Raw genomic sequence first — 26,889 nt, forward strand, 5'->3', positions numbered from 1 at the left:
TTAACAGCTTAAAAAAAAATATATCAGTATAATCAAGTGAAATATATCATACATTTTTCTTCAGTGACAGCATTTTTAAAAAGCTAGCTCGTAGAGAAATGCAGCCAGACAGTCTAGAAATATCATAGCTAACTTTTATTGAAATAATGCATTCTCTATTTTCTCCCCTACAGTGTCTATGAGAGTAGTTTTGGGATGAGAAACTTCAACACTTCAATTATTTCAGTGAGGACTAGATTATTCCACAGACATAATTGCCATTGGAATCTCTTATTGATTCCATGTACAGCAGTGCTTTATTATGTGAAGTCTGTACACACACCAAGCTAACTCATAGCTTGACTACTGAGAATTATCAGAGCATTACAGTGTAAACCAACTGTAAACTCAGCACAAAAAACTACCAAAAATCAAGTTACTTGACAATTAAAACATATCTGCACCTACCATAAACTGGTAATGATTTGATGGTACCAACCTCCAGTGACATATCAGCAGAGACTTCCATCATTGAGGACCAGTTCTTAAGGACACCAGAAAATACAGATTCCACTAGCAATAAAGGGACAGTACGATGCCCCAGACCACATTCCAAGGTCATCTGAACAGATTTCACTACAATGTCAAATTTCTCTTGTTTCACAGCATGTTCACGGTCCTTAAAAGTTTCTGTTGCTTCTGTGGCTACGTCAACACCAAGAAACCAAGCATTGCATTCATCTATAGGTTTCACTTGCCACAAATCTTCAGGAACTTCAGCTGCTCCTTTAGAATCCTCCTCCGTTGTTTTTGGTTTTATGGCAGCCATAATGGTCACCACAGTATTCAGAATTATTGGTGAGATCTTTAACAAACAAACAAACAAACATCACTTGACACATTTTTAAACTGACAAGCATTTAAAACACAAGACAGATGGAAATGGCAAATAACTCCTCAGCTCCTGATACAGATACGCAGCACAGATGACACTTAAAAGTTATGTAACTTAAGTTTCAAGACAAACAAACAAACTATTCTTGGACCTCCCATTTTTCTACATTTTCTAGTTCCTCCCTCAGAATACCAAAGGCTCAAGAACAATATTCACAAAAAAGCATGTCAGCATGCTTACATATAACATCACTTTATTAACAGTACAGCCATCAAAACAGCTTAAGCAAATGTGCTGTTGTTTCCAATTTCAGATTTCATCTCTAGCCATTCCTTCAGAACACAAATGACTGTGAATTTACAAGATTCTGCAGATTATATTCAGAAAGACTTTTACTACAGATACACTCAATGATTTACCTAATAAGAAGACAGTATTTCACGTTATATACCATTCTGAAAATCACATTAAGAGCCTTAAGTTAATATGCACTTCTACGCACACACTTGTTTGTAAGTGCCTCTCTGAAGAGGAAAACAGTAGAGGTGGAAAGAAAACACTTGCTATGTAAAACAGGAAGAAACCAATAGGAGGAATCTTAGTATCAAATATTGAAGTTCACTCTGTATTGTCAAGAAACAGCCAAAACAATAGACAAGTAACAATTTGCCCAACACAGAGCAGCTCTGAAAAACAGGAACACCTATTTCCAGAACTCAACTCTTGTGAGAAACTAATGTTTAGCAGAGGAATATACAGATTAAAACGTCTAATCAATAGCTCCCTTGAGAAAACAGAGGTCTTCTTTCAAAGACAGCTTTAATAATCCGACTTACCTTTATAGTAAGCTCTTCTACTGTTACAACCACAGTTTGCAACCCTGAAACATGCATCATATTTTCCATGACCAAAGAACATGGTTGTAACACCTGAGCAAAAAAAAATGTAATTTGATCAGTCAAGTAGCTCCTGGATTCTAGCCTTTCAAAATACTTATTTTTTCATCCCAAAGGCCAAAGGGCTACTGATGACATAAATAAGTGGTTTTAGAGGAACAGTATTCTTTCCATGTGACTACGCTCTATATTACTGTGCTTCATTCCAGCTTCCAAATTTGAACTAGGGCTCTTTTGTACTGATTAAAACTCACTAAATTAAATACAGATTAAAAATATATTACAACAGAAACCCAACATGCAGGTATAGTCATAAACCCCCAAATCCTTAAGAACTCTAAATATATATATATATATATATATATATATATATACACATGTATAAAGATATCACGTGCAAAATTAACTACACAGGCCATCTCTACAGTCCAATATGCCCACTAAGAGTTCTTGCTACTTTTTTTTTTCATATCAGAAGTCAAGTCTTCATACCTTCATTATCTTCCATACATTGGTTACCTTACATACCTTTGTTACACTCTTGTCCTGTTTTTCTCTGAGGAAAGCACAAGCCAATACTTTGAAGTCCTTCACTTGAGCAGTCATCCTTTGTGCAAGCTTTCCCGATGTCAGAGAAAAGTCACATTGGAAGGAAACTTTTAAGGCAGGGGCATCAGCGCTGGTCAAATTAGCAACAAACACAATTTCTGGATCCATGATCACAGCTTTCACTTTCATATTTGGCCGAAAAGGTGTTTCTGGGAAAACAAGTAAAACCATTCTTGAATACGAAATGCTTGAAAGCATTATTATAGATGCAATATCTAATCTTCACACAGAAATTGTTGCGTAGCTTTTATAGGTATAAATTTCACAAACATCTCATTCTTTACAGAAATACTGTAGCATTTCACTGAAAGTCAAAAACCACACAGCACCCAGAATTCCAGAAACTGGTGAGGCATTTTGTCCTTTCAATTAACTGTTCAAAAAACTGTTTCAATACACTACATTGGTCTAAGCACTGGCTCTATAAAGCCACGCTGAAAATCACTCTTATCTGATACAATATAAAACAGAAGGGTCACTCCTACCACTCTGCCAACATCCCAAAAAGAAAAAGGGGGGCTGTTGAACAGGCCAGATCACATAACACAATGACTGGGTCTGGGTCTGACCAAAAGCTAAGCAAGACTGGCAGTCACTCAAACAAAACCCAACTAAGAGATGATTTCTCACCTACTTCTCATCATACTATAACTTCAGTGTTTAACATAAAAGGAAAAGTCATCTTGACTTAGTTTTCCACAACTTCGAAATAACATAGTTATCATGCTTTTAAACAGGACATAATTCCAAAATTCTCAGCTTGCAGATGTGTAGGATATTTGCTACCACTCACATTTGAAGAGCAAGTTGTTTCTTTTTTACTTTCTTAACTACTATCCACACAATCCATCTTACTTTATGGATGCTTTCCTTGCAGAAATAGGTAAGAAAAAAGAATAACACTTTAACAGGAGTAAATTTTAATATTTAGTTCAGCTGGAGAGCACTCCATTGCTCGACACAGCACTTAGGCATTTACTACTGCTCACAGTAAACTATGGCTTGAGTGGCCAGTTTATACATCATGAAGAACAAACCAAGTCAGGCAGCAAGACAAGCATCCTTGGCACTTCCGAATGATTTATTTTCAATATGAAATCCGTAAATAAAATGGGGGGGGAAAAAGTGAGTTTTACAGACCTGTTTCTGGCTTCGATTTACCAGAAGTAACATTCTTCAAATGGAGCTGCGTTGATCTTTCTGTTGAGGATGTTGGCATGGAGTTTATGAAAAAGTCTGCTACTGTCAACAGAAACTCCATACTGGCACACACATATAGCTTGTCAAGGATAGCAACAACTTCAGTTCCACTTTTATCCTGTTTGTAACTCACATCTATCATAGAACCGTCATCTGTGTTATCTTTCTTGTCTATCATTCTGGAAAACAAGGTTAAAGTGAATTATTTCTGCTATCATAACACATTAATAGAGAAAATAAAGATGCACAAATAATACGTTTTTCCTCCCTTTGTCTTTTAAAATACAGTTATAAAATACTGTAAAATACAGTCATAAAATACAGTTATAAAATACTGTGTTATCTACAGAAAAATGATACAGACTTTTTTCTAACAAGCAATTTGAATTTAAAATCTGTTGTACAATTTGGGAACTACATAAGCACCATTTAGCCATCAGACTAAAATTTCAGGACACAGAACTCTAGCTGAGACAGGGTATACACTACTAAGCAGTTCCACATTGTTTACTGTAAGATTCAAGTTTCATGGTTATTTTTCATTTCGGATGATCTGGAAAATCAACATATAACAAGACATAACTGTTTAACATTATTAAAATTACATCACTATCTGCATTAGGGCACAGTAAGACTGACAGTCCTGCTACATATTATTAATTGCATGTGCAGCAAAATATGAAGGCCTAGGAAAGTCTTCTTCATAAACTACACAGAATTATTTCATTTCTGATCCACTCATACTCACCTCGCTGTCACATTCTGAATTCCTTCTCTGAGATCATCCAAGGTGCATGCCTTAAGTTTAACATTCACATCCATTAAGCCATCGGAGAGTATCTTCCCTGATGATGCCATGAGATGTAGTCGGAGTTCACCAAGGCATAATTTCTCATTGTGCAGTGAAAGCAGGGACTTCTACATAATAAAAGTCAGTAAAACTAGTTACTGCAGAACTAAGTATTAAGCACAGTTCTTGTGATACTACTCATTAGATGCACATTCTGATCTGCAAATGGCAGAAGCCATCTGATGTAATCATTCCTTTAATCATACAAATGAATCTAAGAAACTAACTGAAAAAAAAATACAACAAACATGTTGGGTTGCAATACATGCAATTTCCAGTAGTTGTTCAGAATGCATGATGCAATGGTACTCCACCTGACTCTGAACCTCAGAGGATCCTTACATTCTCATTACACTAACTACATTTACAAGCAGGACCTAAGGATTAAACTGAAAATATACAAACAAGACATTTAAATGAAATCCCATTACAGCTTCCTTTCACATTTCCTGAAACAAAAAGTTTCTGTGTTTAATGCAACTGTCATACAAGCTACCATCTGTTTGCTATAACCAAAGCTTAAAAAGCAGGCAGTTTCTTAGGTGGATAAAGGCTATAAAGTCATGATGACAAAGCCACATTACATGTTTCTTCTCTTCTGTTTTCAGCACAGAAAGGTTGTTAGGACTGTGTAAGACACAAGTATGGGTGGTGTACAACATATTGGGACTGCTTACTAACTACGTAAGTCATGAACTGAACTGGTATCACGGAGGGTGGCAACTCCTACAACTGAAAACCTCATTTCGTAGATTGGACAACTGGAATCAAGCTTTGAATGACCAAAAGAGACATTGGGTCATTTTGGTTGGTTGATTCATTTTTTTAAGTGTGAATTTTACACTGACATTCTTCAAATTCAGGTCATTTTCTGCTCAAAGTCTCCAGCTTGCAGGACAAATTTATAGGATCCTTAAGACAAGGATTACAAAGCATTACAACAGATGAAATTCTCTGTTTTACTATCTTGGGTTCTGCCCATGTAAGAAGCAAAAGTTCCCCACCCCACCAGTGTAATAAAAGCTTTTGTCACAGACCTGATTCATGTCACTATTGTAGAGTGTTACTGAAAGTGACTCAAAATTGAAGTCAAATGTAAGCATTGTATAACATTCTGCAGAAGACTGAGCTGCAGGAATGTTTTCCTGTCCTAAAGAAAGAAGAGAGCATGTTAGTGAAAAGCAAGTATTTGCATATTCCTTTAGAATACTGAGACTGGGGACAGCTTTCCAGGTTTGGATTTTTTTTACTTTTTTTTTTTTTTTAAACCAAGCTCAGAAAGTGACAAAAGGAAGAAAAGATTTAATTCAAAAAGACTACTCATGACAATTTGCAATTTCACATATTCAATAGGATTTTGCTCTCTTGAATGGTTGCTACCTATAACTCAGTGGTTTAAGAACTTCTAGCAAGTTGTCATTAGTTTGCTGCGGCAGTTCTTCACTTGTTTTAATGAATAACTACAGAAAATATCAATACTGTTAAAAGAGCATTCATTGCTCTCTTCCTTTTAGATTCTTTCCATATTTTAGCATTTCAACTACTAGCCTAGAAAAGAATGACTTAATATTGAAAGTTGGCAAAATGCTAAGATTAAGGACACGTTTATATTAATGCACACCTAAGATATTAAAAGGCACAATTATAAAAGCCCAGGACGTAACATATACATTCTAGGCAGCTTGTTGCTTCTGTTTTATCTTTTTTTAATCTGAAACTTCAGCCTCTGATATAAGCCAAATAGTTCCACCCTATAAAACATAAATGGCAAAATAAAAAGCTACAATATTTATTTTGCATTCCAGTATGTTCACACACATCCTGTAACTTTTCATGTAAAAATTGATGACTATTAATAAAAAGTTTATTTATATACATTGAAGCACTTCAGATCAATGATGCTTTAATTTGTCAGCAGTCCTCTCCTTGAATCTATTCAGTTAGAGAATTTAACATACCTTCAGTGTTATCAGATTCATTTGGAACCTTCTCTTTCCTAACCACCTGGTTATCTTCAACGCTCTGTTGCAAGGTATCTGGCCGGGAAGAAGCCCCTCCAAGGTTCTCAAGTAAAATTTTCATGACAACAGCTAGATCACCTTGACTGAGAGCTATCTGAAAAGCAACAAAGCCACAATCTCAATTTTAGTGATGCTGTTTCCTTTCAGTACAGAACCCTGTCTTGGTCAACAGCATATAACAGACAATAAATCAGTTCCACCATAAATGTGTCAGTGAGTCAGAGATCCTAGATAAAACATCCTAAATTCTAACAAAAATGATTTAATAAATGATACCTTAGGAAGACATCATTTGTTACGAACAGGAGCTACAACAACAATACTATGCGTTAAATACTTATTGGCCTTGTGAAGGTTCCTTGGTTGCAGAAAGGTACGAACAGCTGCTAAGCACCAATGCTTCTTAACAATTCAGTAATGAAGACACATAGCCAGATATCATTAAATCCATGATTTACAGTGTATACATTAAAGAACTGTCATTCAAAAAGGAACTAAAAACTTAACAAATCTGAATCCAATTATAACTTAGCAGGATCATTTAAAAAAAAAAAAAGTAGTAAAAAGTGGAAAAATACAGTCATTTAGAAAGTAAAAACAGATTGTGTTAGAATATTTTCTCTCTATATATACATTTTTAATGGTACTCCACCAGTACTGCATTCCTCTGTGCTTCACCAGTGCTGCATCTGGCGTCAGAACAGAGGAACAAAGTAGGTCTAATTTACTATTAGGAGTCCTCCCAGTGCTTTCCTACCTACTTTAATTCCTATGGTTAACACAGTAAACGAGAAAGTAATCTGCTCTAGCTGCAAAGACATCACTGTAATTTTAAACTGTTATGAATCAGTGACACACTTCTACTGTTGTTTCTAAGTCTACTAAATGTTCAAGTAAGCTGATTATTACAGCTAAGCAAGTGGAAGTATTATCTAGATTTCAGATGTTAACTAAACAGATAAATCCTTTTTGATCCCACTGTTAATCCCAAGGATATCTCTACAGACATCCCACCCAGAAAAAAAAAAGTTTCCCATTTGTATGCAATTACCAAAACTACTCATTATACAGTATCACAACTAACAGACCTACAAACAGGACAGCCAACAAGTCTTAACATTACAAATTCCAACAAGATTACAAGCTCTGTAACAAGAATAAATACCACTCCAGAAGTATAACTTTCGGCACAGCTCTGACATGCCATGATGTTACCTGCATTGGCTTCAGATCTCCTTTGATTCCAACTGCTGGGGTTTTATGATACCAAGTTGCTGCTAAATTTCTCTGGACCAGTAAAGTCAAACTCACGGGACAGAGAATTTCAGAATCTGGTTGAGAATCTGCAGATAAAATGCATCTACAAAAAATGGCATAAGCAGAAAAGATATTTAATATCTGCAAAATCCCAAACAATAGCATTCTCAAAATTATTATTTTTAAACTGATAATCGTGTGTAATACATGCACTTACACCCAGGTATGCAGTTAGGAGAGTAATTGAAACACTCTGACTCCATGAAGTTGTAAAGAATATGGACATATGTTCATGTATAAACACACTCAAGCATAGCTTGGGCTGTATTGTTTGGTTGGTTTTGGTATGTTTCCATTATCTACAATCTTTCAGTAATAGAATAATGCCATATATGGAAGATGGATCTGATTTCTTAGCAAACATTTCCCAGAACAGAAGACAACTCTATGTATACCTTGATAGTTTCAAATGAGTTAGCTGCACGCCCATGTTGTCAATGACTGGAGGAAGAGAAGATTCATCTGAAGTCACTAATTTAAATTCATTCTGAACTCTGATTAAGCCCAGATCAGCTACCAAAGCATTACAGGAAGTTGAAGATTCAGGCACAACTATAACTGGAGCTTTCAAGTTGATATCCATTAAGAGACGGAAACTCTTCTTAGCAAAGTCCTTCATGCTGGAAGCAGCCATTTCCGCTGCCTGGACAGTGACTGCATTCAGGGCTTCTCGGGCAGTTTGGAAGTTGTTTAAAAAGTTCTGTTGGAAAGTAGTCAAGAGGGTAAGAGTTCTAGGAGAGCGAAATAAAGCTCAAAAAAATACATGTTTGAGACAAAATTTAGATTTCAGTTAAAGAAAACCAGTTCAGTTGTGTCAGAAATACTGATCTTCCAATTCCAAGAAAGTTTCAAAGAAGAAAATGGCAAAAAAAAAAAAACAAACAAACCCACACCCACATGTGTACAAAGACACTGTTTACTTGATTTTTAAGACGTTTTTAAAGCTATCAACTTCATTCATTACTTGCTTATGGACATCTATAGGAAAAAAAATAAGGGCAGAGAACAGTGCAACTTTTAAACGGACAGTTCATCAACAAAATACTTGTCTGTGCTTGTACATCAGCTCACCACAGGGTACTGGTAACAGTAAACAGAGCTGATTAAAAGCTACAAAAACAACTATTACTGTTAAGTAGCTAATGCCTTACCAAGAGAGACATGAAGAATTGATGCAGATAAACTATTTGGATGCAGCCCACTTTCAGAGTCATTTTACCATCCACCTTCGACATATCAGCATAGGCTTCCCCTGCAGTAGCATCTGGATAAAGTGACATTTGAAATCTGAAGACTTCATCTCCCATTATGGAGACAGCCTAGAAGATGAAGACTGTGTAGTCAACGCTACCAAGCAGTGAGCAGTGACAGAATTATTGTTTAAGTTATTAAAGGATAAATATTTCCACAAACAAATCAACGGGTAACTACTGTCATCTCACTAGATTGTCAGTCGATAGTTCTATTTTTAACTTATGCTAATCTTCAGAATTAAAAATATGTTTTTACTTCCCTGAGATGCAGGAAAGAAACCAATGAAACTTTGCTTATTTGATGCATTAAATCATATTTGATATGATGCATATGTACCCACACAGCATAACAACTACAGTGCGTTCATTAAACAGCTTGAAGAATTAGGTCCTTTTGTCTGCTTAGAATCCGTGCAATACATCACCTTTGTATGGATTGTTTTTGGATCAACATTTGTAATTATGATGTCCTCAAGTCTGGAAAACACTTCTATCTTTTTAGTCTTCACAGCTACAGATGCATCCATTCCTGATTTGAAACAAAAGGAAGAAGACAGCCATTTATGAAAAGACATTTATGAACTAAAAAAAAAAAAAAAGAGCAAAAATTGTTAAGAAAGAAACATTATTACTGAATACAAAGAAAAGACCTTAGAAATCAGAATTCTGCTATGTAACAACCGACATAAAGCTCAGCGTAGAAGTCCTGACCTTACGCGCGAAAAATCTGCCAAAATACATTGGTTTTAAAACAGCAGTTAAAATAAATCTTCATACTATTAAGGATCTAGCAATTCAAAAACAATTTTTGTAAAACAAATTTTACTGCATTACCTGGAACAGCATTATATAATTATTCACATTATTATAACATTCATAACATGTTACACAAAGCACATACACAACACACACATTTGCCTTTCAGAGGTGTGTGCAAAGGGAAATAACACTTCTCACTATGATTAACTCATTTAACACAAAAATAATAAAGCTTACCTTGTATTCTAATGTCTGCAATTCTACAAGTCTGATCACAGACTGAAATATTGAAGGCATTTAGATTTGCAGTAAGTTTCAATTCACAGATATTATCAAGGGTTGTGCTACCAGATGCTGGATGAGAAAAACAAGCCACATGTAAGATGAACACTGCAAGTGCTTTAAAACAGATGTTACATTTATAATATTGTATTTCCATGAATGTATGTACATATGATTCAAAAATAATAACCTGCAGTTATTCTCTACAGTTAACGATAAATGATTTGATATGACACCATTATTACTAGTTTTTAACCTTCTGGTACAGGAAGTCATCAGATAACTCAGTCCAACAAGACTCACGACAATATCTAGCTTCTAACAAAACAGGATACTGAATACAGTCAACATTTCTTTACTTGAAGCATTATCTCACAAGCTAAGCTGTCTTTTTTGCATAGAACAGCAAGGTCAGTGTCATTCTATTTACTGAGGAAAAAAAATGTTCCAGAAGCAAAATTAAAGGGGCCTTCAAAATTACAACAACCAACCACCATAAACTCAATACCAACAGATTAGAAAAATCCTGAGTTTCTAGACAATACAAACAGAGGAATGAATTCACAAAACATCCTTAAGAAGCCTACGTGTATAAACTATTCTATTTCAAGGTTAGAAATATCAATATTATAAATAAACAGAAGATGGAGGAGAAACTCGAGAACATCTCTTTGTTTCCCCATGACCCAAGAGCTCATGTTGCTTTTCTGGGGGGAGGAATGGGGGGATTGTTGTGTGTGTGTTTTTATATCAGTGCAAGCACTCTTACAGCCTATAAACTGGAGAACAACCTAGTTAAAACACATTTTGGAAAGGCTTTGATACTGTTTACTGCAACATCATTTGTTTCACTTCAATAATAGAAGTCTACTACTTAGGAAAAAAAATAAGAAAAAAATAAGGCAGAAGTGGATTTAGAGAATTAAGCAACAGCAAAAAGATCTGACCTCTCCAAAGATGAACATAATACCAGCAATGTTTTTTCGTTTGCTTTAAGGGAGATTATTTTCTCCCCACATACACTTGTGCATAACTTGTTTCTCACTTGCAGTGGTGTCACATGTACTGTCTTATGAAACCAAAGTCTAGATGCTGCTATATAACAAAAGCATGGGCTTTTTTATGACAATACCTGGTCTGAGGACACTTCCTTTTTCTTTTTCCTCTGTTTGAGGCTTGTGGTCTGGTGCTTTATCAGTGCTGGGAGAAGCACCTGATGGAACACTGAAAGTGAGAAAGCTCACAATGGAAATTAAAGCCTCTGTGTGAAGTACTATATCCAAACATGAAAAGACGACCTAAAACAAAGGCAGGAAAACAAAGGAGCTTATATGACATCAATTTAATAACAACTCAGAATTATTGCCATAATTAAAATTCAAGTCCTGCTTTTCAGATGCATACCACTCTTTCTACCTCTTTTGACTTAACACCATACAGAAACTCTAAAGTACATGAGGGAGCTATGGAACAGAAGCTTGAGAGAACTACAGAGTCTGCCTCAAAATCACTATTTAATGTAGATAAACTTCTTCAGTAAGCTTTTAGTTCTACTGCATTTCATTGTACACTACAGAGCACTTTGGCTCAGGTCTTTAGAGCCAAGTAGATAAATTTCAGTAGAAATTAAAAAAAAAGATTCAAAATTTGAAACTAGAGCAAAATATAATGAGGACGTTCACTATTACTTGAAGTACTATCAGTTAACCATTTTTTTCTAATCAAAAGGAACTCTCTGAAAACATCAGTTTTACTGATACACTAAGGGATATCAGCTTTCTTGACTCTCAGTGAAGTAGATCAACCACTACAAATCCCACACAGGGCTAGCAAGAAGCAAGCTTCACCTAACACGATTACTTCAGTGAAAACGTTTTTCAAAGCAACAATTCCCAAAGTCAGCTTACTTTAGCAATCACTGTAGTGATGGAAAACTACACATCAGTAACTGCTTTCAAACTCAAAAGCAAGAAGCACTGACTGAACACATCACTTCTGAGAACGCTCTTAAGATCTCCCAGTTAGGAACCTCCAAATTCTGCAATACCTGGCCTCATTTTATATGCTGTCAAGTTTATTGTTCCGTAGGCAGGGTGGGGGAAAGGGGAAGGAAAAACTCATAAATCCTATAGTCAGAAATATGTCTTTAAAAACTTCAACGAGCTAGGAGCCTGTAACTTCTATTGCCAAGCTCATTAATTAATCAGTAATAACTATAAGTAATTTTTTTGCCCAGATTTTTCTTTGAAGTAACAAAATACAAAGTAGTAAGTTTTAATGATTAGAAAGACTTCTTTTTTCTCTTCAGTAACTAACAAGCTCACACAGATATTACTACTTGAGCAACTTAACGTTATGAAATACATCCTGTGCTTACATTAATGTTTTGCTTGGTGCTATTGTAAGTAGTAACAAAATCAGGTCCATCTGCATCAGCCTGAAAGAGGAGAAAAAAAAAAGCCAAGCACACAGTCAGTTTGTATTCTATCTACCAGATAATTCCTCTTCAAAAGTTTTTAATCCCCTGTAAAGACTGCCTATCACTTAAATAGGCAAAGACAATCTCACCTATTAATTCTGCAAAGGTACTACTCACATTTACAAAGAATGCCTACAAACATTTGGGTTACACCGTGTGTCCAACTCGTTAGTTTGGCGTTCTCACTGCTTTCCTCTTTATGTTTTAACAAAAAAAACTTCAGAATTTTGTGACTCATATACATTAACCATATCATCTACTTTATATGCAGCCGAAGACAATTTCTTTTCATTCAGTGTGGCCCAGGCAAACCAAAAGATCAAACATCCATGGTGCACAGTGGTTTCAATAAGTGTGTGTTAACTTGCAAAGCCAGCACTATATGGATGCCATGCAGAGCAGAAAGGTGATGCTAAGAGGAAAAATAGGTATCTAGAACTCTTAAGCAAAATATAAATCTTACAGGTTCTAAAACAAGCAAGAAAAAAGATCCCACGTAGGCTAAGTATGGAAGCTTTATTTTACTCCCCAAATAATCTCAGTTAAAAAGGTATTGAAACCTTAGTGTATTCCATTTTCAGAAGAAGTTCGTCTGTCTTACTTGAAGAGTTAATAATACAGAGAGGATCTCCATTTGAGTCTGCAGATAAAGAAATAAAATACTAATTAATGGAAATGCTTTCCATTCACAAGTTTTCTTCCACCCATGGAATGCCTCCATTATAAACTACATTTACTGAAACAGTGGCAGTAAACATCTTTTCACTGAGAAGCTGCAGTTGAAGCACTACTTTTGAAACGCTATAGTCACTACTACTATTCTACTACTAGGGTCATTAATTTAACCTGCCATTCAGCCTCTTATTTGTTTGGTTTGTTTACGCTATCTTTGAGCGTAAGACAAAAGAGGACTGTATGCATTGTTCTGACTGCATGCACTGCAGCTGACTAGACACCAGCTATCTAGAACACCTACCAGTTATTTCAGTGCACCTCATAGTGATTTTTTTCAGATATGCTGCTGCAGTCAATTCATGATTTCTGATTTTGGTTTTGGTTCCAAGCTGTAATACATTCAGAATGTGTAACGGACACCTCTCGTTCTGAACTTGCTTCATCAGGGTTATTATAACCTTGAATACAGAAAAAGAATTAACTTTACTATTTCAGTAAAACTGCTCAGAAACAGTATTAATTAATTTAATTAAATTTAGTATTTATCTGGCTAGAATATGACTATACTTCAGTTTTGAATAGGATGCTATGGCCTGAATACAGTAAAAAAAAAGAAAACACAGTTAATAGAGATTATACTGATCTGGAAGGAAGGAAGGTAGTAGAGAATGGGTGTCAATGTGAATTAAGCTTTTGATAGTAAGTTCAAAAAAGAAAAAGCTGTGAAAAGTTTTCTAAACTCATCTAAAAATTAAAGATAACTAGATATAACTACTAACATTAAAAATTAAAAGGCCATACTGAGTTCCTCATGTGTAAGTATTACAGATATCTTCAGGAAAAAAAAAAAGTACTTGGATGATATCTTATCCACAAACATCTCTGTTTCTAGACTGCTTATGCACTTTTCCTGTACTTCATCTACAAACACCCTCAGTCCTGTGTTTTTGATTTTGATGTTGTTGTTTTTTGGGTTTTTTTGTTTTTTGGTTTTGTTTTGGTTTGGTTTTTTACAGCAAAAGTATTAGTTCTAGCTTGCCTACTTTAGCCATTTTATTATGAAAAACTGAGTATCATGTTACGAAGGATGAAGACTGGGTGAATGCAGAGAATACGAGAAAAAAAAAAAACACAACTGTTTTTCCCTGTTAGGTATATTGTGTATGTTAAGTATTCTATTAATACCATTCCATATCATGCAAACCAAGGAAAAAATAAAACAAAGTTACTACTCAAAAAATCCTTGTAAACTAAAGCATCTGGGTTCCACATTTTTTTTTTTTATTATTTTGTCAGTTATTACCTCCTTCTTTAAGTAATTATGAATTACAGCCTATTACTGATAAACAGAAGAAACAGTAAGTTTTATAAATGGATATATACCTCCTTGATTTCAAAATTAAGCAGCACATTGATAACATCTTCACTTAATGTTCCTTTCCTCTTTTCGGACAGTATTCCTTCTGAAACAGCCTTACTCTGCATCAAGGTCGATTTCTCCATTCCTTTGATTTTACCTGCAGCATTACATAAATTAGTTTACTTACCAAATTGCTAGCATTCATTTAGCTCAAGAAACAAATTCAATTCCATTTTTCCATTCATATGGCTTAAATTCATTTGAGATACATTAGCAACATTTCCACAAAGCTTTAAACTTTGGAGCAAGAGAAGAATGTAGAAACTCTCTGGCAACAAGTTCACTGAAATCTCAATACCTTACTACTTCCATGACTCATTGGTTAATCAAATCACCACATCATCTCCCTCAATACTGTTTTAAGTATGACCATTGTCTTTGCAAAACTAAAGAGAGTTTATGTTTTGCACATCATACTCAGATCTAAGCTTGCTTTCCAGAGAAAACATGATTTTCATTATTCCTGAAAGCTAACATGCTTCATATTTAAGGCAAGTTATCTCTCACCTTCCTCTTGCAGTATTTGTTTTGCACTAGTTTGTTCTGCTTCACCAAGGTTTTCTGTCAACACTTTGAGGAAGACATTCAAATCCTCTTGACTTACTACAACCTACAATATCACAGATCACAGTTCTCAGCAGAAAACAACAACAACAGTTCTTTAAAGTTGTAACAAGCTATCAAAGCATACCAAAGTTTTCTAGCAAGACAGTTATTTTGTCAGCACTCCCATCTCTTCGGGAAAATAACAAACAATAATAATTTTATAGGAACTGAAAGAATTAGGAAGGTTATGACTTCTTAAAGCTTTACTTACAGTATCAACCCCTTTAATAACATACCAGGAATTACATGCTACCTCATGACATTTTACCTCCTCTTTTATCTAAACATACAGTATACAGATTGCTAAAATACAGAACTTTCTTGAGATCGCTGGAGGGTGGCAGGAAACAAAACTGGAGTTACTAAAGCAATTATTTGCAGATTTAAATTCCTCTCAAAAAGACACCAACTTTCAAAAGGCAATGAAAAAGTCTCACTCAGAGAACTGGGCACAACAACACACAGTGTAAGTTGATCTTGTCTTATAAAGGGGAATAACCAAGACTGCTTGACATCCCTTTCAGTTCTCCCTATCTTTTCAGCTTAAGAAATGCACGCAGGGAGTTAAGTATTTAACAACACTTTCAAGCTTCAATAAGTTAAATGCTATCGACATTCCTGAAACATTCCTCAGCTAACAGCATGTAGTTTGTTCCACTTTTGTGACCAGAAACATACATGCTAGCCTTACATCAAGTAGTATTATGAGCTTCTCACTGTCTTAATTTCAGTAAACTTACATTCATTGTATCCAGATACCCTGTGATTTCCAATATTGGCAATTTGTGAAACCAACTTGCAGCTAGATTTCGATGGACAGAAAGGCTCAAATTAATTGGGTGAAGTATCTGAATGTCCTGATGTGATAAACCTGTCTCCACAGTGGTTCTTAAAAGAAAGAAGAAAAAAAAATAAAAAGAACATTAAAGAAAACAGTTAAATCATGCTATATATATATATATATTTTTTTTTTAACTCAAAACATACTAAAATATCAAGTTTAATCTCCTTAGGTATATATGGCTTCCTGAGCAGGGCAATCTTATTTCACTTCTCATCTATTTGTTCCTAGGTTAACATGTTAGTATGACAGCTAGTATGAGAGCCCCAAAATTAATGCCTCCAATTTTATTATGTGGGCCTATGATGTCAGAGGCAGATGGTGGTGGTACGACAGTATAGGCTGAACCTTCCCACCAATATTGTTACATTTTCCTGGATGGTGGCAAAGGGGCAGTTTGACACAGGCCATCAGATGGTGTGGGATTAAATTCCTTCATGTGGAAAAGACTGCATCCATGCTTACTGACAGTGGATGTCAGCACAGTGAGGTCACGTGTGGCACATTTCAGCAGTGGTGACAGTGACACGAAAGACAAGGAACGTTCCAGACAGCCATGCAGATTTTTAGGAGCACATCATGCAGGCTCTTATTCATCACAGGTAAAAAGGTATAGCTAATGATAATGACTACACTGAAAAAACAGCTTTCTGTAGTTGATAATTTGCTCTACCAAGCATCGTAACTGTGCTCTTTGCATATGCTGTACTTCCCACGGAAATAAATGGGAGACATTAATTTCAACTGATGTATTTTAACACCAAATATGTAACTGCCACTAACCACAATTTATAAACAAGTAGATTAGTGCCTTACAAAGCATTAATATTACCAACAAGCTAAGGCATTACTTGATGAAATGCACTTTACCTAGACAGTTTCAGCTTAGTCAGCTGCACATCCATTTTGTCAATGACTGGAGGAAGCAAATTGCCTTCTGGAGACACCAAGCTAAACTGGTTCTGAACCTTAATCAAGCCAAGATCTACTACTATAGCATTGAAGGAAACTGAGGACTGAGGAATGACTATAACTGGTGCTTTTAAGTGAATGTCCATAGCGAGTCGAAAGCTCCTTTGAGCCAGATCTTTCACACTGGTAGCAGCCTTTTCTGCAGCTTGGACTGTAGCAGCACTCAGAGCCTCCTTAGCTGTCTGAAAGTTGTTCAAGAAGGTCTAGAATTGAAGAGAAAGGAGAAATACAGCTATAAATAGGGCTTTTCCTTTTTTAATCTCAACTAATCTCTCATTTTACAACATCAATAATAACCAACATCAACTAAAAGTTCTGCTGCTTACTGTGTTAAGTTTTCCTTGAATACCTTTTCCCATTATATCTGTTACAGGGCCAAAAGTGTACTAACCACTACAACCCAATGATTTTTGAACTCATCACTTTGCTTCCATTTCCCACCCACATTAGCGGTAAGGTTCTTTTATCTCATTACCTTCCAAGGGACACGTTGTTTTAAAGCCCCTCTATTTTACCAGTGAATGCTAATACTGAAGTCAGCAGTTAGTGGCAGAGAACTCACTAACGCTTTTACAAAAGTCAAGATTTAGAAGATCTGACAAAAGGACAAGTGATTTACAGTGATTAATTTGTAGTCCTTACAGGATCTCAATTTGCAGAAATTCTTTTGTCTCCACTGTTAACTCAGTTACATTTGCAATGACCTCAGTTTTTCCCTGGGGCCTGGTGTGAGAACTGAAACGCCTTAAGAGCATAGGTGAGTAGAAAGTGCACAGAGCAGCCTCTGGCATTTCTAGAGCTTGGGAGTTTTTGACTTCCAAATCAGTTACAGTTGGCTTATCCAAGTTTATAAGTAGTACATAAGGAAATTTAAGCACACTCTTACAGAAACTCAAGCTATAAGTCTCTCTGAGGTTGCAAATAGGGAAAACTAATGAATACATCCCAAGTCACATAAAGAAAAAAGACTTACCAGCAAAGATACAAGAAATTTGTGAAGGTATACTACTTGAATACAGCCTACTTTCAAAGATACAGTACCATCCACTTTTGACATATCAGTATAGGCTTCTCCCTCAGTAGCATATGGATATAATATCAGACTGAAACTGAAAACTTCATCTCCTACTATAGATACAGCCTAGAAAGAAAGAAAAAATATACAGCAGCCATCAGTAGCTTTTAAGAAAGCACAAAGAAGAAACAAATATATTATCAGTCTATCAGATAAGCTAGTAACATAAGTCTTCTTAAGGAAAGTCTGTTCGGACAACAATTCCTCCAGTATAAAAGCCTTCATTCTCCACTTCAAGTGGGAAAGAGGTACTCATGTAAAATCAAGTATTTTGAAGAATGGAATAAGAATACGCATTACACTTCACTCGCACACACAAAATTAATGAAGAAACAATTAAGACTTAAAAACTTGCTGTACTTTTTTATGAAGGGTCCTCGTATCAACATCTGTGACAACTATGTCTTTAAGTCGGGCAAAGAAATCCGTTTGATTTGACTGAAGAAGAAGAGATGAATCAAGACCTGTCAAATGAAAGAACAAACAGTAGTAGCAAAGTAACACCTAATTTTGGGGCAAGGGGGACAACACACAAAAAACTGATAAGACATTCCCCTCACCATTCCTAATTAAGTAATATTGCTACAAAAATTTCTGTTCTTCATCCCAAATCAAATTAAACAAATACCTCAAAAAACATAGGCACACATATATTAAGGTAAACCTACAAACACTTGATTTCTTCCTTTGTTTTCAAATTAGGACCCAGGTAATTTACCATTTCTACAACAAGGGACACAGTAACTAAGAGCTCTATTATACCCAACGCATTTGAGACTTATAGAAACAGAAGGAAACAACAGAAACAACCGAAAGAGGAAAACAAGGAAAAAAAACACAAAAAACACAGTTGCTTTGAAATTAAACCACAAGGTCAGTACTAACAGAAAATGTAGTACCTTGAATCTTGATTTCTGCAATGTTCTTTGTATCATCACAAAGATTTAAACAAACGGCATCCAGCTTGGCAAAGACCTTGAAGGCAAAGACATCCTTATCCTTCGAAGGTCTCGTCACTAGAAAAGACAGGAGGTGTTTTTCCAAGGCACAGCACACATGTTTTCAGTTAAACTCCCAAAAGCACAGGAGGCCTGTTTTAATTTAGTGACTGGCATTCCGATGATTCAATATGACTTCCTACAGGTTCTTTCATCTCTTAGCATGTTAGAATCTGCTCCTCTCTGGAGCTATTATCTTAACATTTTTTTTAGTTCTCTAGGAACAGTAAGATTTTCATTAGGCTTTTCTCTACAACAGTCCATCAACGCATTGAGGCACTGTGACATAAGCCATGATCCCCACCCAGCTAGGCTAAACTCATCAGAGTCTCTAGCATTTCATCTTTTTGCCAACACACAACATATCCACCCAGACCCATCATTCTGACAAATGCATAAGCATACCTTTCTTTAATGAAAGGTCATCTTGTTGCTTTTCTTCTTTAGCTGGTGTCACTTTGCTACTTCCTGATGGACTAACAGTTGCTAGAAAACTGACAGCAGACATAAGGGCCTCTGTATGCAGCAGAATGTTAAGTGATGAAAAAGCTACCTGTTGAAAACATGAGACTCCACATCACAAAGTATTGGTAACAAGTAAAAAAAGCACCCAATGGAACTGTAATACTATGGGAAGTGCAGCAATGACAACATAGCAGAGAAGTTCTAGGCTGCAGCAAACAAGGGTATGCACAAATGCAGCAGCAATGGACACAGAAACAAAAGGAAGAATCTGCTTACCCTCGGAAGCCCTCAAGTACAAGGCATCTCTAATAAGTTACTCTTACCTCCACTGCCAACCCTTAAATGAGGCCTGGGAAGGGATGGATCCTGGCTCCACCCCTTCTATCACTCAGGTATATTACATTGCATGCACATGAGCTGCCCTGGGTTGGCCCTCCCTTCCCATCAGGTGATCAATCACTTTTTCAAACCATAACTTAGCATTTCTACTACAGGAGCATAACAATTTCTTAGAATTAGAGAAGTTAAACATATCACCAGCAACAGATAATAAAGGGAAGAAAAGTTTTTTGTAAAGCAGAAAAATGATAGGCTTAAAAAATAAGTCAATCTGACAACAACAGCCGTAACCACTAAGTTATTGCTTCCTCAAATGACACAAAATGAATTTAGAAGCATTAGACAGAGGCAATTCCTTCTCAGATGACTAATTTAAGAAGACACATCGGGATTAAGGTAGTCTAACTTAAATCAGGATTCAGTTCACTCAAACACTGTGCTCTGTCAAAGTCAGACTCCCTGCATGCATAACCCAGTACAAGACAAAAGGATAAGAGGCAGCTGATTGCCATACAGATACTCGGGACAGAGAAATTTGTAAGCAAATAGATTAAGGGAATCCAAAACTACGGATAAACCACCGCCTTGTAGTTTAGCAAACCAGATGATCCACTTGAATCAGCTTGGAATAGAAAAGACCTCAAATCCAGTTCTTACAGACACGTAAGCCTTACTGAGAAGCCACAATACAACACTTAACCACATAGACTAAGTGGAGTTTCTAAATATCAGCACTCTCCCATAGAGTAAAATCAATCAGTTCCATTCACTAACATTGAAATAAACACGTCATCTCCTGCTGGAGCTTCAGGAGCCAATTCTTAATAAATAAATAAATAAATCCAGTATTATCTGGACTTCCCTGATAAAATCTGCAGATACTCTAAAACTATGTGGCTAGCAGTGCACACTGCAGGGGAGACGGACCAGATGGCCTTCAAATGATTTCAAGGCAGGAAAATATTGGTCAAGATGTTCAAAAGGGAGGGAAATACCTTTCAGAGAAGTTATTTCTCACCAATATACTGTTTTTACTTAGAACGAACACTCAAAAATATGCCATTAGCACAACAACCAGAAGTTAAGAAAGTACATATTCACTGTCATTAATTACTGCAATACAGGATGTTTTGAGAGATTAAGTTATCATTCTAGAGAATGAAAGAAGTGGAAAATAGCATCACAACAAGCTCCTATTTCACAGCAAGAACTAGAACAAGTTCCCCTTTCTAATAAAAAATAAAACACTCTTAAATGTACATAGACTTCATGGCAAATTTAACCAGAGTGCTGATTACACAGATCACAATATTCAAATATTCAAACATACAAATATTCAATTTGACAAGAAACAGAAAAACCTCTCCATCTGCTACACTTTTCCAATATTAACATTTTACATGCTTGAGAAGATGACACACACTTATACTGTTTTAATTTTATCCACATTAGCTTGTAACTACATAGATGTTCTCCACAGTTACGAAATAGACCAACATATAGCTTTTACATTAAGGGTATAAAAACTGACACATGCTTATGAACTTTCAGGCTCCATGGTACAAAAGGAAGGAAAAAGAAAAGAATCCCTACTCACTTGAATTTTCTGTTCAGTGTTGTCAAATACAGTGTGGAAGTGTGGACCATTTTTGTCAGCCTGAAATGAATGATTAGCATAGAGGTTGTTAACTCAAACCACCCTCTGGGCTCTTAAAATATAAAATATATTCTGTAAATAGAAGGTCAAAGACTTTGTTATGTTTAAACAAACAAAAAAATCATCCTTTAGAAAAGATTAAACTTTACCTTGATATATTCCACCTTCAGAAGGTCTAAGCCAGGCTTATCTGATGAACTAATTAAATGAAGGGGTGCTTTTTTACCTGTAACATACAAGAAAACAGACCCAAAATACACAAGTTAGTTAGATTTCTCCTTTCAGTGAGCCAGTGGCATTTGTGCCTTGAACACAGGGGTTAGCTTTCAATGTAGTTTGTTAAAATCTACTGCCCCATGACACATGAATCAGTGGTTTGTCTTCAAGTCTAAACCAGCAAGTCTGTATTCTCTAACTCAAACTATTTATTTATCTGCTAAGCAGTATTTTATTTATTTACTTATCTGCTAAGCAGTATTTCACTTATTTATTTATCTGCTAAGCAGTAAGGTGGCAGTCCACAACTGACAGCTGCACAACTGAGACAAGCACTGCCAGTGGAAAGTTGCATAATACTGAAATAGGGTGCACATGGTGAAATATGTTTATGGTAAAACTAGAGCAATGTCTGAATTTTAAGGAGCACAGAAAAAAAGGCTACTATATATGTATATATACGATATAGGCTACTAGAAATACATACAATATATTACTCCTACATTACCTCCAATTTCATAGTAATCCAGGCTTATTGTCTTCAAATATGATACAGCTGCTAAATTAAACGTTCTGACAGTTGCTTCTGTCCCAAGATGCATTACATCAAACACAAGCACTGTTTCCTCAGTTTTTTCTTGCTTGGTGAGTTCTAGCAAAACCTGGATGAGTAAGAAATAAAGTTCTGCCATCTTTTTACATAGAGTGTTTTCTTTGCTCAAATCAACAATGAAGGAATGCTATTTGTATTAATGCCTTGTTTACACCTGACGGTCACAGACACTTCATGGATTTTGCTCTTTGTGGGTGACCTGCCAAGTTACTTGCTTTGTTCTTCCATTCCATTTCTTTTCTGGGGAAGGGACGAAGTGGGTGCTGGTGTTAATATAAAATAATAGTTCCAGGAATGGGCTCTTTAGATTTTTTTGTTGCTGTTTGTGTTTTATTACACAACTTATACACACACTTGAAGAATATACATTTTATGTACTCTTCTCTGTGTTTTATAAATAGAACTAATATATACACACACACTTATATTTTTACTTTGGTAAACATGTGTCGTGTGTCCATAAACTTGGGCAACACTGGTAATAGAATAATGGGTTTTCTTATAGTAAGTAGTCTTTATATAGGAGATTAAGACAGAATTAAAGAGACATACCTCTTTAATTTCAAACTTCAGCTGAAGATCTATCAGTTCCTCTTTAGCAGATTCCTTGCTTCCTATTTCTTCTCCTTTTCTTAGTGTCCTATCGCTTTGTTCACAACTTTCTTCAAAATCAAAATATTCTTCTTCAGAGTCTGCAGAACAGAGGTGACCTCCTCCTCAGTAAGCTTTCACCAGGAACAAGGATGGATCTCTCCCTGTTTCTTTCCCATTCTAGTACCACTTAAATCTAATCTGACAAAGCACACTTTTTACATCTATATTGCCTTCTTCCCATTGGATGAAAATGGCAAAGCGACAAAAATTAAAGCTTTATTGAAGAAAGCACTAGAATTTAGTTGTATAATTAGATGCCACTGTGCAAATTTTTTTCTGGAACAACTAGGAAAATAAACATTCAAATCCAAAGCATCAATCTAATTTGCCATTTGCTAGTCTTCCTCTGTATTTGCAGAGACAGAAGAGCTTGACTAATGCAAAACATTTCAGACAGCACTCCTGTAACGTCTGCAGCAGTATTTCTGCCATACACTGGCTACTTATAAAAGAATATGTGCTTTGAATATGTTACTTAGCCTTTGCCATGTGCTTACTTCAAAGTAGATGTCTTTAACATCAAACTCTTCAAATGACAGCCGCAGATTTGGTTTTTAGTAAAACAGTGTAATTCACTTTTGAAAAAGTTTTCTCAATTCTCTAAAAGACGAGGCATGACATCTGGATAATTGCTGGATTGCTAATCACATCCTAATGCAATTGCTATTAACAGCTCACTCTACTTATTTAAGAAGTTGCTTATGCAGAATATGAATTTATTTCAATAAAGAAGGTTTATATTTAAAAAAAAAAAAAAAGCATATGTAGTATTCTGAGGTAACAACAGCATTTTAATAATCTTATTATCCAAGTTAGAGACAACTGTACTCATCCCTAGTGTCCTAATAGCATGCTTTAAGACCAATACTTGCCTGAAAATACTGAGTCATTCCATAAATTTTGCTATGTTCTTTCTTTCTTACCTGACACCATTTCTGCTAAGAAGTGGTGTGTAGGAAGCAATCCTTTGGCATCAACAGGAATTGTGGGAATAGTTGCTGCCTAGAGTGAGAAGAAAAAAAAAGTCAGTTTTTAAGTTTTCATAACTTGGTATGTTGAGTTGCACTTTCCAATGATGATAAATCTTTAAGCTGGTCTTTCATTTATTAGACATTTGAGTTTGGGCAATATTTATACTGAAGCCAACATGACAGTGACAAAGCTAGCTCTGTTGGAATAAGCCAACATGTTCTGATGTTAAGTTGTAATGAAGACACTTTGCACAGCTCAGATGAGCAACAGATCTCGTATTTCAGATAAAAAAAGTGAGCAGACATTAGGAGGAATTCATATAACAATCACTTTGATTCTGTTGTCAAAGTTTTAGTAGTAGTAGTATTGTTTAACTTTTATTATTTATGTTCAGCTTACCTTTGTGCTTGGAATTGAAACAGATGACATCTGAGGCAATGGAATGCTATCAATCAGATCAAAAATCCCCTTGATTTTCTGGTCAGAAACCCTGATATGCATCAAAGGAAGCCCTCCTGACACTTTAAACCTTAAGAAAAAAGAAATCTGGTTCTAAGACAAAAGAAACAGTACACACCAATTCTTGATTTAAAACATTACTGTTACTGAAGTCAGATCACAGTAAAGCTACTGAATCTGCATTAAAAGCAAGTGTTGCACCCATCAAAATCAGGTTTGCAGTCATTCATTTAGTTACTTCATTAAGGTGATCAGGGAACAAACAGTGAAAAAAGGCTTTGTTAAAAGTAGTAAGCTAACTAAGACATTGATGTCTTCAAATTCTAAAGTATAATATTTTGTTCCGTTCTGTACGTACACAGTAATTAAGAAATAAACCCTCTCAACATTAGTACATTACTTTGCCATTCTTGTATCTCTTTCCACCATTGATTTTGCCAGCTGTATATGAATATCCATAGGCTGTAACATATGTAAAGTTGATGAATGCTGAAAACGAGCTTTCTTCCAGTCTTCACCTGCAAGTATTAAATCCATTTAGATAAAACGCATTGCTTGCTAATTGCTATAATTAAAATACTGTGAGTATTCAAATAGCATCCCCAAGAAAAGCTGAAGAACCCACTCACAAACCAAAGCAGTCAGAACAATTTGGGTGAGATGTTCTAAGGGCTTTTTAATAGATTTTCTACATTCCTTAGCAATATATTGACTTGGCACTGTTAAGCTCAACTCCACACTAAATGATGCACTTGAATACAAAAAATTTTTAAAAGTAACCTAGCATTTTATCAACCATAAAACTTAAGTCCAGATGAACTACTACTAAGGCCAACTTCACCCATATTTTACAGCATAGTAAAGATAATAATAATAATTGTATGTGTTTACGTTGCTCAAAAGCAAAATAAAGAAATAATACACAGACCTACAACCAAAACACAAGCAGATGTTTCAAGAAAAACTAACAAGGAAATTTCTCAGCTTAACATTAGAAGAGGTGGCTGTTTGTTTGTTTGTTTTTAAACTAAATCTGTTTACTTAAATTCTGGCTTTTTGTTTGCCTTTTCTCTTCAAAAACATATTTACTAATGACAGAAAGGTGTACGTCAGCAATCCTCTGAGTAAACAGTTTTTCAGTAAACAACTGATTATTAGTTCAAAAGGATTTTAGTAAATATTTAATTAGTAGTTTAAAAGTTTTGTTTTAGTACCTGCTCTTCCAAAAAGAAGTTGCACATTTTTTATTTCCACATCAAACTTGTCATAAGCTTTGTCCATAATCTCTTCTAAGGATGAAAAACTAGAAGCTTCACTACTGCCTTGGTTTATGCTGTTCAGCTAGAAAACGTAAGGACAAGATAAGTATAAAACTCATGCAAAATATTAGTTCTAGTGATGGTGAAAAAGATGATTCATGTAACTTCCTGATAGCCAGTTGGATTATTATAGAGAACATACCTTGATTACTTTCACACTTCCCTCACCAAGGCTATTAAATTGTTATTTCTGATGGTGCTATCAAACCATACAATTCATGTAATGTGAAATGAAGTCTTATCATTAATTTAAAAGTTTATAGCTGAAGTACAAACAAAATATTTATTTAGTCAATTAAAAGCAAGTTAAATAATTGCCATTTTTTATTTTCATAGAAGTAACAGAATCAACTTTCAAAATCAAGTAAAAAAACATATATCCTCTTACATTAATAAGAGGTACCTCATTCTAAAGATAAACAAAAGGAAAAATAATCACATTTTGCTAAATATATTATTAATTAAAATATTATTATCATGATTTATCAAAAAAGACAATGTTTCTGGGGCAGGTTATACAGCTACATCATAGTCAACCCAACAGCTTTGAACACTGACAGAACTGCTGACTGCAGTTGATCTTTTAAGCACACTGGGTGAGAATACTTTTGCAGATGCACACCTTCACTTTCTGATATTCACAGTTTTACATGACAGATATGTTGAGAAAAAAAAAAAAGACTATTTCCTTCTTCTTCTGTGCTTATGAAAAGAGATCATTCACATACCTGAAATGTACCAAAGTCTAAGATCAGCAAATTTGAATTTTCATGGTAGAAACCTGTCTGCGGAACCACAAGGTAGGAAGGTTTCAGATGAACCTTCAAGTCAAGGACTTTCCTCATTTCGATAATATGAACTAATCCTACAAAACAAAAGAGAAGGGACATTACAATTGAAATGCTACTCACAAGAAAACATTTTTCCAGGTCACATATGAAGAAACATTACCTGAAATATAACACATCTTAGATACAGGCTGACTTTTTTAAAGGTTTGTTTTCCACCTCAACCAACTGCTCTCCACTAAAAGAACATCCATTATTCTAAGTTTAAAACAAAACAAAA

The 26,889-nt window shown here is 35.4% G+C and overlaps 1 protein-coding gene across 4 annotated transcripts in view; it reads right to left on the reverse strand.

The window, feature by feature from the left end:
• The window catches only part of VPS13C (vacuolar protein sorting 13 homolog C), a 79,659-nt gene that overhangs the window by 30,050 nt on the left and 22,720 nt on the right, over positions 1 to 26,889 (reverse strand). For 3 of the 4 annotated variants that reach the window (XM_052672307.1, XM_052672303.1, XM_052672306.1), the window contains 33 exons: positions 26,550 to 26,686; positions 25,717 to 25,843; positions 24,903 to 25,020; positions 24,443 to 24,572; positions 23,995 to 24,073; positions 22,970 to 23,109; positions 22,313 to 22,466; positions 21,738 to 21,814; positions 21,529 to 21,588; positions 19,533 to 19,680; positions 19,029 to 19,145; positions 18,490 to 18,593; positions 18,028 to 18,195; positions 16,953 to 17,257; positions 15,982 to 16,129; positions 15,143 to 15,245; positions 14,599 to 14,732; positions 13,517 to 13,673; positions 13,101 to 13,180; positions 12,439 to 12,498; positions 11,194 to 11,359; positions 10,017 to 10,133; positions 9,446 to 9,549; positions 8,919 to 9,086; positions 8,163 to 8,467; positions 7,666 to 7,810; positions 6,388 to 6,544; positions 5,467 to 5,579; positions 4,328 to 4,497; positions 3,520 to 3,758; positions 2,299 to 2,528; positions 1,711 to 1,803; positions 479 to 844 (listed from right to left, as the gene is read on the reverse strand). In XM_052672307.1, the coding sequence (XP_052528267.1) occupies positions 479 to 844; positions 1,711 to 1,803; positions 2,299 to 2,528; positions 3,520 to 3,758; positions 4,328 to 4,497; positions 5,467 to 5,579; positions 6,388 to 6,544; positions 7,666 to 7,810; positions 8,163 to 8,467; positions 8,919 to 9,086; positions 9,446 to 9,549; positions 10,017 to 10,133; positions 11,194 to 11,359; positions 12,439 to 12,498; positions 13,101 to 13,180; positions 13,517 to 13,673; positions 14,599 to 14,732; positions 15,143 to 15,245; positions 15,982 to 16,129; positions 16,953 to 17,257; positions 18,028 to 18,195; positions 18,490 to 18,593; positions 19,029 to 19,145; positions 19,533 to 19,680; positions 21,529 to 21,588; positions 21,738 to 21,814; positions 22,313 to 22,466; positions 22,970 to 23,109; positions 23,995 to 24,073; positions 24,443 to 24,572; positions 24,903 to 25,020; positions 25,717 to 25,843; positions 26,550 to 26,686 (4,919 nt within the window). Of the gene's footprint in view, positions 1 to 478; positions 845 to 1,710; positions 1,804 to 2,298; positions 2,529 to 3,519; positions 3,759 to 4,327; positions 4,498 to 5,466; positions 5,580 to 6,387; positions 6,545 to 7,665; positions 7,811 to 8,162; positions 8,468 to 8,918; positions 9,087 to 9,445; positions 9,550 to 10,016; positions 10,134 to 11,193; positions 11,360 to 12,438; positions 12,499 to 13,100; positions 13,181 to 13,516; positions 13,674 to 14,598; positions 14,733 to 15,142; positions 15,246 to 15,981; positions 16,130 to 16,952; positions 17,258 to 18,027; positions 18,196 to 18,489; positions 18,594 to 19,028; positions 19,146 to 19,532; positions 19,681 to 21,524; positions 21,589 to 21,737; positions 21,815 to 22,312; positions 22,467 to 22,969; positions 23,110 to 23,994; positions 24,074 to 24,442; positions 24,573 to 24,902; positions 25,021 to 25,716; positions 25,844 to 26,549; positions 26,687 to 26,889 lie in introns of all 4 variants that reach the window. The other variant, XM_052672305.1, reaches the window with a different exon arrangement.

This window comes from Tympanuchus pallidicinctus, unplaced genomic scaffold (genome assembly GCF_026119805.1).
Source record: "Tympanuchus pallidicinctus isolate F22 unplaced genomic scaffold, pur_lepc_1.0 scaffold12, whole genome shotgun sequence".
Taxonomy (NCBI): Eukaryota; Metazoa; Chordata; class Aves; order Galliformes; family Phasianidae; genus Tympanuchus; species Tympanuchus pallidicinctus.